This window comes from Heloderma suspectum, chromosome 11 (genome assembly GCF_057233095.1).
Source record: "Heloderma suspectum isolate Gila_16-S chromosome 11, 16-S_ref, whole genome shotgun sequence".
Taxonomy (NCBI): domain Eukaryota; kingdom Metazoa; phylum Chordata; class Lepidosauria; order Squamata; family Helodermatidae; genus Heloderma; species Heloderma suspectum.
The window spans coordinates 3,418,737-3,435,274 of record NC_139468.1 but is presented as its reverse complement, the minus strand read 5'-3'; the positions used below and the strand labels follow the sequence as shown (position 1 = coordinate 3,435,274).

Below are 16,538 nucleotides of genomic sequence, written 5' to 3'. Positions count from 1 at the left end.
CTACGTTTGCATACAAGAGGTAATCATGATTGAATACGAAGCTCACCCTTGAGGGTTAAAGTTCTACATTCAGGCCCCCTTGGAGGCTTGTGGTGTGCAGATAAGGAGGTGCCTCTTGCTGGGCCAGAATCTTTGCTGGAACAGCGGGCAGTTAGGCAGCCTTGTCAAAGCTTGAAGGCTTTTTCTTCATCCCTAGCATTGTCTGGCATGCAAAGTGCTTTGCAATATAGACTTGAGAGCCAGCATTCTGTGTTTGTGACTGACTTATTTTGTGATTTATTAAAATATTTTATATCCCTCCTTCCCTTGAAAAATGCTCAAGTCTGCTCATAATTACTAAGCTTAATTGACTTAAAACAGAAATAAAGCAGGCACAAGAGAGAATTGCTTCACAAAAGGCTGCTTCTCTCACTGCGTTAGAAGATAGGCAGCACAGTAAAGCAGACTCCATACCATCGATTTAAGTCACAGTGGCCTGAAATAGCTTGAATGCATCTACCAATGGCTGTGGCACCACAAAATTTTGGTTATGATCCTAGACAAACAACCCTCCAATCTAAAGTATCTTAAAGGAGTATCCAAAATAAAATCAGCTGAGGATGTCAGGGGGCCTCTTCAGGCACTGCTGTCTACTCACCTTGTCCAGCAGAGATTGGGAGATGAGGTCACTGCTTGTGGGATGGAATGATTGTGGTAGGAGAACTGGCATTTAATGAAATGGACATAGTTGGAGCACATGTCCTAAAACCCTTCTGTCCATACCTCAGTTTACTTGGTGGCAAGTTTGATTAAAAATAAGACTTACTTCCAAATAAATGAGTTGAGGATTGAACGATAAGACTATAGTCTTAGAACCTTCTTGCTTGTAAATACCACTGAACTAATTGGTACATTGAGTGCAAATGTGTTCAGGACTAAGGCTGTAACATTTACTCACTTGATCTTGTCCAGTGCAAAACTTAACTGCAAGGCATTTGTAGAATTGTCTCTATGTTACTATTAAATTGAAAGTTGAACACTGTTAAAAATTTGGGAGGGGGGTGTCTGTGTCCTGTGTTTCAGCATCCCCCATTTCATTCATATGTTTTGGTTTTCAGGGATACTGCAGGTCAGGAAAGATTTCGCACAATCACAACTGCATACTACAGAGGAGCCATGGTGAGTGCTCATTTTCAGGCTTGGTTGTGCTGCTGCTTTAACATAGACATACCAGTTTCTTATTTTGTAGTGACAGAGTTCTCACTGTTGCAGTGAAACCTGCAGTCTTGCTTAGTGAGGGGACCGTCTCAAGCTACTTACTTTTAAGGTCCTTTTTCTAAGCAAGTAGAATTTCCAGTACACAAATCTCAAAGAAACTATAACAGTACCACGGTTAAAATGGCCATCTCACTGGAGAATGAGGAAGTAGCTCTCATAGGTAAAAACTGGTCAGGAATAGATGCTGGGGGTAAACAGAAGCTGCACCCTTGAGAGGAACATAGAAAGCTGAGTGGGATTGATCTAGGTGTGTGGAGTCAGTGACTCTACCTGTGGGAAGATTGAGGAATGGGTGTAGGTGTGATGTGATAGAGGAGTGTCAGACATTGGGTACTGTCTGCAATGATACAGAAAAGAACAGAGGACTGGGTGTGTGTGATAGGGACAGGATGTTGTTGGGGAAGAGGTGAGTTATTGGGTAGCATGGAATTTTTGTCTTGGTTCTCACATCCATAAAATGTGAACACTGGAAACCGTTTGGGTTTTTTCTTCATTTTGTTTGCTAAGTGTAAGCTCCCATGAGCTTTGGGGTAAGGTGGGATAAACATAAGTAGGCTACTGCACCTAGTTTAAACTATCAAGTTTGCTGCCACAAGATGTGGTGACAATCATGAGCTTATATGGCTTTAAAGGGTTCGTGGAGAATAGGGCTATCCTTGGCTACTACTTACTTCCAGGTTCAAAAGCAGCATGCCTCTGAACCCCAGTTGCTGGAGAACAACAGTGGGAGCAGGCTATTGCTCTCACATCCTCTTGTGGGCTTCTCAAGGGCATCTGGTTGGTCACTGAGGGAAAACAAGGTGCTGGACTAGATAGGTCTTTGCCCTGATCCAACAGGGCTTACATGTTTTTCATGAAAATTGCTGGCGATGTAATAAGGGAGGCTTCCAGCATATATGTGGCGATTCTTTGTGAAGGTTGAAACTTTTTGGAGGCGCATTGAAGTAAAATTCCATTCCATGGTATGGGTGTCTGAAGTATGGAGAAATCATAACACTACTTATTGCATGATTTCAAGGAAGGCATATTGAGAGTAGTACACTTTTTTTGGATGACATGTTTTAGTTAACATTTCATAAAACTTCCTCAAGACAGGGCCTTTTGTGTAGCCGTACCCTCCTTGTGGAACTCCCTCCCCAGGGTGGTTAGGCTAGTCTCCTCTTTCTTGTCTTTTAGATGACTGGTGAAGATAACATTGTTCCACCAAGCTTTCGATAGTTAATGCTGCACTCTGTTTTTATGATTAATCCCTGGTTTTATTGTACCAAAAGTTGTCCAGCTTCTTGTAGTTGATGTATTTGTACATCATCTTGGGCACTCAGTGAACAGAGGGGCAATCCAAAATCATTCCTGGTAAATACATGAAATTGAATGTATCCAATCTAATAACTGTTCTGAAAGATTCAAGAACAATGAATCTAGCAAACAAGTTTTATCTTGAAAATATAGGGTGGGATCTGCTTTGTGTATAATACTGTGATACTATCTAAAGTTTATTTTACCTCATTGAACAGATGAAGTCAATCTAAACAAATGGGGGTAGGGGGCAGAAGATGGAGAGCATAGTAGAAATAGTCCCACCTTTTCTTCCCCACTGGTGTGTGTATCCAACTTTCAGGAATCATTACAACAGTAACTGTGAGGGGAATAACATGTATATGATTGACAGCCACTCTGTTTTCTCTAGGGAATAATGCTGGTATATGATATCACAAATGAAAAGTCTTTTGACAACATTAAAAACTGGATAAGGAACATAGAAGAGGTAGGTGTATATAAGAGAATAATTACCTTCACCTGTCTGGCAGCTTCATGAGGTCCTGAACAGAAACTGAAATATCACCAAGTCACTTAAATTGCACAATGGTCCGAAGAGCTGTTGTTGTATTGGGGGAAAGTGGGATCAAAGTGACTTTGATCCAGTGGTGGGTCCACAGCAAGCAAAAATGTGTATTTACAAGTTATCAAGTAAAGCCAAAATGCAGGGTGTAGGATGGATTAACTAAAACTGCTTTCCTGAGAAGATAGATGAGGATGACTCCCTGGTGCTTTTTTATTATTTATTTTCCCCTGACAGAATGGGGATAAAACAAGAAGGGCCTGTTGAGATGTATATTTATGGCCTTAAATACACTTGAGCGTACATGGCTAGATACTGTTTCAGTTTTTATCCTTGAATAATGGCAGTCTGAGATTCCCTTCTAGTTGGCAGGCATTTTGCTTAGCTCTGGGCTAAAGCCTCATTCATTTCCTCCCCTCCTTGTTTCTGAAGCTTTGTTTATCGCTCAGTGCTTATTTCACCATCGGCACAGTGCAAGGCCCTACATAGAGTACAACTGACATAGTGACTGCTCAGTCAAATGAAGCAAGCCAAGTTTAAAGGACAGCTTCACAGAGCATAAGGTCAGATAAAGAAGCAGGGTGGGCAAATGGTCCTTGAGAGGCTATGGAGGAGGAAGTCTTTGGGGGAGGTGGCTTGCTGCTAGATTAGGGGAAACTGTTCTAAGATGCAAGTGATTGCAACATAGCATCCAAATCCTTGGCACCAGTCTGACATTAATAGCATTGCCCTATGGAACATGGGCCTACCAGCTAAGCTTCAGATCCCAATACAATAAAACCTAACTTACTGGCAGACACGTTGGTGGTTTTGCCTTCTCAAGAAAATGTCAAATTTTGTTTATCTGCAGGAAAGCAGATTGGAGTCTATGCTTGAATAGAGAGACGATATTCATTGTTTCATAAGGTTTAGACTATTTATGGACAAAAAGCTGTACCCCATTCTGGTTTTAGTTGCAGTTGAGGCTGTCGCAGCAGTGAATATTTCCCCATATGAGTACCCCAAAGCGGCTCATATCAATTTAAAAAGAAGACACAAGCTGTCCTCAGGCTTACAAACTAAGATGACAAGTAAGGGGGGGGGGGGTAATAGACATTTATTTCCATCTGGCGCCATGGGTTGGATAAATGTGCTGCAACTGATCCAGCAGCCCTTATTCTTCCGACCAACTGCAGAAGGAAGCTTAGGTTTGCTTCCCTTCAGCTCTGCAGTCGCAGGGGAATTGGAGCCGAGTGTTCTTTCTGGCATGGAGAGGGATGCAAGCTCCCTGCAGCTGCTCATTCTTGGGCCCATCCCCTTGCCATGATGTTCTTCCTGGGAGGCAGTGAGTGGAACCTCCCAGAAGCCTTTATTCCTCTGGTCAGTGGATGGAGCCAGGACATGCCTCACCTCACTTCTGCAGTCCCAGAGCAGCTTTCAAGATGCATTGCCCCTGCCTGTGGTCTAGGATGAGCAGAAAGAAAGACAGTTCGTCAGCAAAACCAAAAGTGTAGCAGAAGTCCACAAACGGTGCATGAGTCTTTATTCTGTTCAGCAATATAATAACTGTTTCAGTGCACTCCAAGCACAAAAGGCTCTTCATTAGGAGAAAAGCTACAAGAGTGAACAAACTAATAAAACGTAGACAACAGTTATAAGAACAGGTCTGTCTAGGCCATCCCCTACACGTATTTTTGTGGTTGATAATGTGGATGTTACGGTCTGTCACTCACTTCCACTCTCACAATGAGACAAGGGCTTTTAGAGATGAGTTAACCAGAAGATCCTTTATGAGCAAAATTTTGTTCCAAGGTTATTATCTTCTGAAATAATTAAAGATGTGTGAAGTAGGTAATATCACGCTACGCCCCCCCTTTTAATGTGTTGCCTCAGAATAGTCTTGATTCCTGTTTTATCTGACACATCAACATTGTGTTTGAACACATTTTGTGTCATGGCTGTTCTTAACAAGCTTTTCCTTCCCTGCAGCACGCATCTTCAGATGTAGAAAGAATGATCCTGGGTAATAAATGTGATATGAATGAGAAAAGGCAAGTTTCAAAAGAAAAGGGAGAGAAGGTAAATCTTGCCAAATTAACCATTATTTGGATATGATTTTTAATGTTCTTGATGGCCTTTCTTTCTCACATCACTTTTTCTTTTGAGACAGTGATAACTAAGCAAGTTTAATGCATCCTAATACCCTGATTTCTGTGTTCATCTGGGGGTGGTCTCTGAGTTGGGTGAGACAGAGGTTTCCCCCAAGAATCTCCAAACTAGCATTATTGGGATGAAATAAGTAGAATAGGACTGCAGGCCTTAATTTGCTAGTTGTTAGCATCGTCAGCTACAGCAATTTAAATTGGAGATTAAAATTTACCGTAGGCTGGGCAGTGAGACTGATAAGCAAAAGATTTGTGACATGGAACTTGGGAAAACCCTGCTGCCATGTAGGTTGGACAGCCATAGCTGCTTCATTTTTCCTGTGTAAAATGGTCGACAACTAAAAAGGTGCCCCCTTCAGCCCAGCTTGTATCCAAAGGGAGTAGATGTATTTCCTTTTCTGGGTAAAACTGCTATGGCTTTGCAAACAGCAAGATCCCCAAGGAATTTAAATCAACAGTCTGCTATCGGTTTTGTTGTTGATGGCATCTGAGCCACAATCATTTATTTGTTGAGTCAGAGTCACTAACTCTGGTGTGTTACTTCAACACCAAATTTAACATAAAAACTAGGAATGTCAACCAAGTTTGCCTGATTCAGGCTTGGAAATGAATTTCAGGAGCTCATTAAGCCAACCAAAACCAACACAAGTTTTAACCAAACCCGAAACAATCCTCCAGCTCGGATGTTGAGCTGAGCTGAAGGAGGATGTCCCCTCTCTGCCACTTGTTTCTGTAGGGGAGGGTAATAATAATAATAATAAAATAACCTGGCTGGGTTCCCCACAATTCTGCCTCATTCCATTCCCTACCTCCATAGGACCTATTGGGGTAAAGCCCCATTAGGTCCTAGTGGGGAAGGGATGGAAATGTATTTATTTCTAAGATTTATTATCCAATAGTTTTCAGGGTGATACACAACACAGAGAGCTTGTGGGGCATATTTTGAGGATGGGGACCCAGTCCCTCACCCAAAGGGGACTGGGCTCTCTTCTTCCATCCCCCCTCCCCTGGTTTTCCCTTTTCTGCAATACAATCTAATCAATAGAATCTACAATACAATCTTAATAGTGAAGCTGCTCCATTAGATTGTAGGGAGGCGGGGGATTGGAATGCTGCAGGTAGATGGGTGCCAGAAGATAAGTTTTCTGAGGCCTTGGATTGGCTCAGTTACTTGAGTATTTACAATTGCTTTCAGAAAAACTTGGGTAATTTCCACTTTAATCCAAGGCGAGTTTCCTAGAGCTCATGCATCTCTAATAAAATGCCTGGCTAGTTAAAGCCACTGCCACCAGTCTGCATTGCTGGTTGTACTGGGCAGTAGGCTAGCATCTTGTAAAGGGCAGAACTGAAAGTACAAAGGGTGAACATTAATATAGAGTGTGGTAAGTCTTGAATTTTAAACTACTGACTGGAAATGGAAAAACTGTAGAGAGTGTCCAAATGCAGGGGCTGGAGCCCAACATGCCCGTGGTGCTTTCCATGTGCATAGGGACCCTTCAGCCCCACCATTCCTGGTGCAGTCCATCTCTGGCCGCAGAGGTTGGGGGCATGCCGGAGTGAAATCCCAAGAGCTGTCAGGGCCTGCTGCCAGAAACAGGCCAACACACACGCCACCCATGTGGGAGTGCACTGGCCTCCTGGGATCCTAGCTGAGGAATGTCATTGCCGGAAGGCAACAGAAGCAGCCTTGACCTTGCCAAAGCCCCACTTGCAGCTTTTGATCATGCTGTAGCTGATAGCTGGACAGCTGACTGCGTATTGACAGTTGACTTTTTAAATGCTTACGATGACCTCTCAATACTCTTACAGCTAGCAATTGATTATGGAATCAAATTTCTGGAAACAAGCGCAAAATCGAGCATAAATGTGGAAGAGGTAAGAGTGGCTTGAATTGCTAGCAAACTGCTGGGCACTTGTTTGTTAAAATATTTCCCAATGTTTATCTCTGCATTTTGGATGCATATCTTCCTTATAAAGATGCACTCGACAAGCTCCTGATTTTACACAGCTGGTCATCAGGGTGGACAGGAAGGCTGAAGTCTTGTGGCCATGCGCCCCTCCCCCAAGCGTTCTGGCACACATGATGGCCCAGGGATGTGGCCATGGGGAGGGGAGCAGCAGCTTCTCTCTCACAAGCAGCATGAGTTCTTCTTTCCCATGAGTTTTTGCCCAATGACTGTGAAAGCATCACAAAAGTATGGAGAGGGACCATATTTCAGTGGTAGAGCCCATGCTTTACATGCAGAAGGTCCCAGGTTCAGAGGTTGAGCGAGATAAGAAAGATTTAACTCTCTCTGCTTGTAACCCTGGAGAGTAGCTGCCAGTCAGAGCAGATAGTACTGTGCTAAATGGACCAGCACCAGACCTCGAATAAGGCAGCTTCCTATGTACTATATAGGGCAGCAGAGGGCAACCTCTGGTTCCCAGGCCTAATCTGGCCTGTGCTAGGGCTCCATCCAGCCTGTGGGGGGGGGCGGGTGAGCCCCCTCTGCAACCCCCACTCCCTGCTATCCCCAAACCCTGTGCCCAGGGGGGCGGGGGATCCCTATGTTATCTCTGGTCTGGAAATAAGCTGGGCATTCCCCCAGCACTTGTCTGGGGCTCCTGCAAGTCCTGGCCGAGTCCATTCTTGTGCCACGAGCACTCTGATCAGGAAGGAGCTGTTGGACTCAGCTGGAGCTTGCGGGAACCAGTTCCTGCAAGTCCTGGCTGAATCCCTTCCTGAGCCAATCGGGATGCAAGTGGCTCAGGAAGGAACTGCTCAGCTTGGTAGGCACCTGCAGGAGCCAGCTGTCCATGCCTCTCTCTGCATGGGAGAAAATAAAGTGGGCAGTGGTGCAGCTGATGTCACTGGTGGATGTAAAGCTTTGGGGAGGGCCCCCACCCCTACCTGTCACCTGGCCTGTCAGGCTTGGTCCAGGAGGCAATCTGGCCCCTGGACCAAAAGAGGTTGCTCCTTGCTAATATAGGGACTATGCTGCAGTTTCCTTTCTCCAGAGCCTGGTGCAGAGTGAGAGAAGACCTTGCCCTTCCTCCAAATTCTATGCATATGCCAGAGAACGCAAGGGAAGGGCTCGGTCTTGTTTCACTCTGCATTTTGTTCTGCAGAAGGCAGATCTAGCATGAGACTCTTGTAGGGCTTCTGCCTCCTGCAGAGCAAGATAGGCCCTCTTCCTTTTCCTGCACTCCCTGCAACTCTGAGAATGGAGGGGGTGGGAGTGCTCAACACTATGGGCTTCATATACACCAGGGCCTAACAGACATTGTCCATGATTTACAACGGAAGATGGTGACTCCTATAGCACTAAACGTTTTGTAGCTGTATGGGCCTGTCAGAGTGTATGTTCGTCATATTCCCAGCAGTAGGAGGAGGTTATATTTGCCAGTCTGGTCCTGTAAGAATATGCCTCTTCTATCATTGTAATCTTGCTCGAAATCTTGTGAATACATTCTGTTCCATGATTTTCCTGTGGGTGAATTTGGGGCAACCTATACTAAAATTCTGCAAAAATAGGGTAGTATCCAGTGTTAGTCCTATGTCGAGTAAACCCACTGAAATGAATGGGAGAAGTTAGTCACAACCAGCTTAAGTCCCAGTCATTTCAGTGGGTCTACTCTACATAGGACTAATATTGGATACTAGCTATAGAATGTAAGCATGGATACTTAAAGGGACAGAAGAGTTCCTAAGCTCATGTTGCGTCTGAGCTCATGAATGCTGTGCTGCAGTTCTATATTTATATTATATTATATTATATTTATTTATTTATTACATTTCTATACCATCCCGTAGTCAAAGCTCTCTGTAATAGATTCTAGGTCTTTAATTTTAAATACTTGACACTGTTAATTTGTTTCTCGCAATGTTCCTGTCATTAGGTAGTGTTTCTATGAAAACAATTGTTTTAAAGAGTAATGCTGAAACTTTGTAATTAATAATACTGCATTTAATAGTAGAAGTGTTTTTGTTCCTGCATGGAGCTAATGGTCCTTCAAATCTGTTGAATGACATCTTTTAAATAGAAGTTATTTTAGCTACCTTGATCACCAGGACACAGGAGGATAATAAAATGTTCTCTGGACCAGATGAGTTTAGCTGCATTTAGTTGGAACTGAGGTTATCTGTATGTGTTGACAGTTTTTCTTGACAAAATTGGAACGTTGTAATAGCTCTGAATTTTCTCAAGATCCTAGTGGGGATATATGCAGGTGGTGACGTTCTTGCTTTGCCTTGATCTGTGCCTTCTCTCAGAATGTTAACTTCTTAATCAATTGACTCTGAATTGTCAGACACCAGTTGACCAAACTAATAACAATATCAGCTTAATATGCAGTGAAGGTGCATTGAAACTGTTGGAGTAACACATTACCTACAGAAGTAGTGTATTCCAATCCCCCTGCCTATCCCACTATCTTTCAGACATTCACTTGAGACAGATATCTAGAGTCCTTTCCTGCCATCAGAATGGGGTGATGTAGCAGAAAAACGTCAGTGAGATGGGATAAACTTCTCAAGAAGGCCATCATTTGAGCCAGGGACATAGTCTTAAGCAGGAGGTGCTTGAAAGAAGTCATGAAAATGGCACTACCATTCTGAGGCCTGCTTAGATATTGGGTGCTTAGTTTCCAAGGGGTCTGTTACTCCTTAAAAGTAATCTTTGCAATTCTCCTAAAAAACAGTTCACCCTGCACTCCAGGTACCTAAGATGTAATTGTCTAAAGTTAGCTTACCAATCATGTCACATTTGTCTGATAACTCTTTTTCTTGATTCTAGGCTTTCTTCACTCTTGCACGGGATATTATGACAAAACTCAACAGAAAAATGGTTGGTTTCTCTTGTTACCTGTATCTCATGATTGATATATCTTGTACACTATGCCAAAACAACAGGTTTTGTGTTAGTATCTAGTCAGAAGTTTGTACTCAGCAGCAAACCTACCTCTTCTCCAAGGGAATGAGGTCTTGTCTCTGATGTTATGCTGAGCTTTGAAAGCATTTCAGAGCATCTGTGACACTGAGACCAACAGTGATGAGCCCCCTTCTTCCAGCTCAGTGGTGAGGAGCAGCTCCATCCCTGTTTAGCTCAGCTTCATACTGGCCAGTCAGGGGAGAAGGATGTCTGCTTTAGACTGGTGAGCAGATTTCTGAATCTTTGAATATGCTTAAGAAGCCCCTTTAGCCTTCTAACACTGAAAGATTTATCCTTTATGTTTCAGCAGAAGAACGTGGAACTGAAATAAACATTATGGCACAAAACATACTCAGGGATGAGGGGAGGCAGTTGTTACCATTGTCTGAACTGAAGTGCACATTTTGAACAAATTATGTAATGTGCCAGTGGGAATATGGAGGTTATAGTTCCTTCTCTTATGCTCAAAAGCAACTTTCTGCACTGTTTCTTTTCAAATTCTGCATTTATGAGGCCCACAGCCAAGTAGTCTGCAAAGCTTTTAACTGGCCCGCAGTGCTGCCAGAGCTTATCTGTGTTGTTGCTTCTCTGGGGGGACTCCCCACCCCACCCCACGGGCACCTTTTCCTCAAAGATGCAAGTAAAGGAAGATGAGATGAGACCACCTTGCAGACCTCCCAAGTATGTTCTGCAAAATGTGTGTATCTTCTGTATAGCTGATGCATCAGATATTACAAGATCAGGTGCCAGGAAGTTTGCATTTGTACTTCTAAGATGCTACCTGAGCAACAAATTCTGAAGTAGCCTTCAGTTCCTGCAACTGAATAGAAATTATGTGCTATACCAGTTTGCCTTTTTTAAAGGGAATTGGTGCACGCTGCTTCATAAGAGACCATTTTCTCCCCACAGAGCTCTTTTAATCAGTCCAGTAAGACAACTGAACCCAGAAGTAGCTTTGCCAGTAGGAGGCTGCCCGAGACATTAGATTTTGGGTGGCAGTAGAGGTAGGAAAGTAGAAAGTACAGATCTGAACTCTTGCACAGTCTGGCAGGAAGTTTTCCTGGCCACATTTTCCTGGGCAATGGCTCGACCAGAGAAGTGGTCTATTCATTTAGAAAAGGCTTGCTCACAAGAAGTTCCTGGTGGGTTGTGCCCTGTATGTGTTCATGTCAGATGTGGCGCCCTCTGGATTTTTCACTAGAGGCACCAAAATGTTCTGGGCAACCCTGAATGGATATAAACACAGCCTCACTTGTTCTGCTCTGCAAACACATGTAATCTTGTTCCTGTTTGGTGCCTAATCTGCCAAACCATAGCAAGATGGTAATGTGTCAGATTACAGACACAGTAAGTGTAATTTAGTGGGATCCTATCCTGTATGAACACCATGAGTGAGATTTGCACAAATCATTTTCGTTACAATGGGGCTAGTGTGTACCCCATTATTTCCCAAATGCCTGATAGCTGGGGCATGCTTTCTTTTGAATTAAAATTGGGGGCACAATTTCACTCTTAACCCTGAGTTGTTTTACTATTGGAGTAAAAACTACTTGCCACCACCCACCCGATATGTTTGTTTGAGTCTCTGTTCTGGGTGTGACTTCTGATTGGAAGGATGCAAGCCCAGAGCAAGTGACTCATGCAGGGCTGTAACAGGCAGTCACCTTTTAGGCAGGTAGTTGTCCTGCATCTCTGTGTTAGTTGTGATTAAATGCTCCAGATGGGGCAGAATTACATGACTCCAGCAGAGGCTGATTGCAAGGAGGCACAGTCAGAGCAGTTAATCATGCAGAGATGCAATGGTCAGCCTCTGAGGGAGGGCACTTTGGATTCCTGGGATCCTTTAGTTTCCTACAGCATGTTTACACAGGTAATTGCTAGAGAACAGTTTGGGGTACACCAGTACACAATTAGACAGCACATATTACTAGTTCTCCATTGGATTTGAGTATTGCTTGTGGGCAAAAAGAATCCAAAAGCTTTGTTCATCCATAATAATGCAAGTTGTATCTTTGTTTTCTTGTGTGTCTCCTTAGAACGACAACAGTTCAGCAGGTGCAAGTGGGCCAGTGAAAATAACAGAAAACAGATCAAAGAAGAGCAGCTTCTTTCGATGCACGCTGCTTTGATGAACTCCTAACAATAGACTGCAGCATACCTAGAAAAAAAACCCTTTTCCTGCTTCTCTGAAAGCACAGGCTCACCTAGCCTCAGAGCTGTTACCACCAGGCTGCTGCTGAGAGCTCTGTTTGAACGTAGAGTGTGCTAAACCAAGAGAGAATGGATTTTGGTTCACTCTGCTTCTCGACATGTCGGGCTCCCTCCTCTCAAATATGGAAGCCATGAAGTTGAGAGAGAGAGACACGTGCAGGAGCTAAATCTTCTTTCTTCATCACTTTGTTTCACTGCCTGCTTCAAAAGCTGCTAATTTTTTCTTTGCACATCTGTACTAGCCTTTTGTTTCCTGTTAGAGCATAGTCTTACACTTGTATTTGCACGGCATTTTGGGGGCTGGTAAGCATTCCTGAGCAATTTTTTTGTCCTCCCCAACCTCTCCCCGCACCAGTAATGTTAAAGGATCAGACTAGATCCCACTAAATATATAGGGCATGATTCAGCCCACCACAGTTCGGCGCCCATGTTCAGAGGGTTTCCATAGGGTCAGTAGAACTTCGCCTACGATTATGCATGGGTAGCATAAGGGGCTATTAGGGCTGTGTGTTCCATTTCCGCAGCCAGCTGCCCTCCCCCCTTTAAGTTTTAAGTTAGTTGTGCTCTGGAACATGGATTATTTTGTTTTAAGTTGAGAGGGAGGGCTAGATAGGGTATGGGGTGGTGTGCATGGATCTCCAGCTAACCTAGTGCTTCATCATGCTGCTTGTGTAGACAGAGAGAAGGGAGAAACGGCTCAGAGCCCTGTGGAAATTTGCTAGGCACCACACACATGGTGGCCTGGCATATGTCCCTAGTATGTTTTGCAGGCGTGCAAGTATGTCTGCAGTAGAAATGTGGTTTTGTAATGTGGTGGTGAAAAGCTTAATACCTCAGGCACTTAAAAATCTCCGTTTGGGTTATCATTTCCAATTTGTTTAACCAATACACAAATCTCTTTTTCTATAAAATGACTTCTTTCTGAATGTAGGATGTTGCCTTTCTGTCTCTTATGTACAGAAAATATTCCCTAATCGCTTACAACATTTTTCCTTTCGTTAATCCAGGTCACTTATGACTTCACTTCTATTTCTTCCTATATTCTGTTGAATGAAGACATTTTGTTGTCTGTGGTGTTAAGTGCAGCAACTGTTTCTTAAATATAAAACTTTATGGTTACTGTTTCATCCTGTTGAATATTGTAAGAGAAGCTGCACACAGCGTGTATAATTGGCCCCTATAGCTTTCAGTCCCTTTCAATAAAGAAGATGCTTTACAAAAAGCAGTCAGTTTTTGCTGATAATGACCTTTTATGAATCTTGAGGCAACTGATGTTAGTTCAGAACTTTAGAACAGATGGAAACTTAGCTGCCTTTCTCACTTAGCTGGGATTTCCCATGTGTAGTCTATTACACCACTATTGAAATTTTTCATAAAGTGTTGGGTGACTATAAAACAGGTGCTTTAGTTTTATTGATGTGCCAAACATGGACCTCTACAAGTTATAACTCTTAACTCAGCACCACCTCAACCTTGATAGCTCCATTAGCTGCCATTCTGAAACATGCTCCATAAATTAGCCAAGTAGGCACACACCTTTATTTCATTTTTGGAGTGTCACGTGTTGACATTAATGTAGTTACAGCTATATTTTGCATTTTTGGAGGTAAATAGGTTGGCTTTTGGCAGTCAGCAGAAAGCATTTTATTCGTTTTTGTCCTGAGCAGTTTAGAAAAAATTAATATGGTGGAGTTGTGAATTTGGGACTCTCTTGCCACTCTATGATCCTAAGAATACTGCTCCAATTACCTCTTGGATTGCCCCCATCTAGTTTGATGGATAGAAAGAGTAGTGTCTGGCAGTAATATTAAATAGTAAAACACAAGTATGCCTGATAGCTCTGGGTCACACACTTGAACTAAAGCATTCTTATAACAAAAGTGCTTTCTTTAGGGCAAGTGTGACTATACCCATGATGAATGTCCCTCTTTTTATCACCTCTGACTTATTTGCATTGTAATCTATATCTGAGGGGGTTGTCTGAAAGTCAAAACTGACAAGTTCTATGGCTCCTTTCTGCACATTTTCCTTGCTTATGTTTCTTCTTTGTCAGAATTATACTTCACATCTTGGTTCTGTGTACGAACATTTAGTCTCTATGAACTTCCCTTTGAGAGAGCCTGTATGTAGTTGAATTCATATAAAGTGCTTCTTGAAGCAGCAGCAAATTGGGGTATCGACTCTGTTTGTTTTATTAAAAATTTTTACTATTTTCTTACTTCTAGCTGTGCTAAAATGTACATAATTTAAGTAAGACCATAGGAAATTCACTTTAAGCTTGGTGTAAGGTTGCCACACACAGTTCACTTTCTTTCATAATGTTAATGTTTTGTTTTTCCTGTCAAAGGATTAGTGACAGAATTGTCTGTTCCCTGCTGAAGTTTTGAAAATACTTGTTTCACGTGGAAACAACTTTAGTCTTAAAAAAAAATGATGTAGCCTGTGCAGCCGTATTAAGTGCTGTGGCTGCAATTTTAACTTTCCATAATGGTTGATATTAGACCTTTTTTCTACGAATAGTATACCTTGTAAAGCTGAGATGTGCTGTATCTTACAGTGTGAATGCTTCCCTAGAATGCTTTAGCTGAGCAGTCATACAAAGATGGTATAGGGCTGCCTTTCTATCATTCATATCATAATGAACTTATCTTACCCCAAAACAAGTATTTTGTGGAACGGTAGCTCTGCAGAAGACTAATCTCAAATGTTAAGCCTTTAAAACACAGCATTGCTAGCAAATCGTTGAGGTTCCCAAAACTCTTGTCCATTCTACAAGATACAACACATTTGCTCTTGCTTAGAGACCTCTTTTGGTTTTTGGGGGGCGTTTTGGAAAGGCCAGTCCTTGATGCTTTTTCAGGAGCCAGAGAGCCAGCATTCTCTTCCCTTTCCTCCTCAAATCTCTAGTTCCCTACTGACTTTCTAAATAAGAGAATGCAACTTCAAAATGTGCAGTCTGTGCTTAGCAAAACCTGTCAATCAATCAAAGCATTGTTGTCTCCTTCAGTTGGATTTTTTAATAGCTTAAACATGCTTGGTTTTAAGTTTTACACATCTGTCTACAAATTTGCACTCCTGTGTTGCATATGAAATATCAAAATCCTTTATTTAACTTGGCATTCTCTCTGTACAATACGTGTAAAATACTTGCCAATGGGGGGGTTTCTTAATCTATATATAAATGGGGGGATTCAGCTGTCCCAAGTGCATCCCCACTTCTCATGTTCAGATTCGAAACCGCAAAGCCCGTTATTTCTGCTAGCCAAAATGCATGTTGTATTAGACTTCGGTTATGTCAACAATTTGGTGGTTAACAACTTTAAAGGCTTGTGATGGTAGATACTATGTGCAAATGTTTTTGGCAACTGTGAAAATGCCTGATTGGAATGAGTGGTTTTTTTATAATGCTAAAGACTAAAGTGGCTAATGGTCTCTGAATGGCGTTGCCACATTCTGAGTCTCCTAGTTTATATTTCAAGATACATGTAAACACAGGACTTCTTAAATACAGTGTTTCCTAGGTTCTGGAGAATCTGAAGTGCATTCCTATGGCCTTACAAATATTGTTTTTTTCCCTTTGCAAATGACATTTCCCCCTTGGGCTTATTTTAATGCAATATACTAAATTCTGAAAAATAAAGCATGATCCAAAATAGTCTAATTTTTACATACAGTTATTCCACCATGTGTGAAGCACAGCACATCTTACTACTGCTCCAAGGGCATAAGGTGAAAGAGCTCCTGCAAATAATGTGGACTTCTCATGTGGTTAACTTGTAAACCTGATCATTAATTGTGTACTGATACTCTGTAAAAAGACGAAAGAGGGGAAAGGGGTGTTATTTCAAGTGAACTCTTTTATAACTATGTGCGTCTCAAATAAAATTACATAATTAAGTGTTCAGTATTTGTGTTAAATATACCATGTGATCATACATGTTCTGTAGAGCATTATAATTATGGGTGGTGCACATAGTTGGAAAAGGAAGAGGAATAAGGTAAGAGATTACCATATCCTGTAACTGATAGAACACCCACCCATTGCATAATGAAAGGTATGCTTAACCCTTAATACACACCTTTCTCAGATTTAAGAAAACATAATACATCAGCCCCACCCTGTGTTTGTATGGAGGGCATAGCTGTGCGTCTGCTTAGAGTTGGCAGCCATATTTT

At 42.3% G+C, this 16,538-nt stretch overlaps 1 protein-coding gene across 1 annotated transcript in view; it reads left to right on the top strand.

The window, feature by feature from the left end:
* Nucleotides 1-16,259, top strand: part of RAB8B (RAB8B, member RAS oncogene family) — a 39,407-nt gene extending 23,148 nt beyond the window's left edge. Inside the window, exons 3-8 of the mRNA XM_084816663.1 lie at nucleotides 1,098-1,158; nucleotides 2,945-3,022; nucleotides 5,066-5,155; nucleotides 7,051-7,116; nucleotides 10,017-10,067; nucleotides 12,188-16,259. Coding sequence (XP_084672789.1) covers nucleotides 1,098-1,158; nucleotides 2,945-3,022; nucleotides 5,066-5,155; nucleotides 7,051-7,116; nucleotides 10,017-10,067; nucleotides 12,188-12,280 — 439 coding nt within the window. The 3' untranslated portion in view covers nucleotides 12,281-16,259. The remainder of the gene's footprint in view (nucleotides 1-1,097; nucleotides 1,159-2,944; nucleotides 3,023-5,065; nucleotides 5,156-7,050; nucleotides 7,117-10,016; nucleotides 10,068-12,187) is intronic.
* Nucleotides 16,260-16,538: the final 279 nt, after the last annotated feature.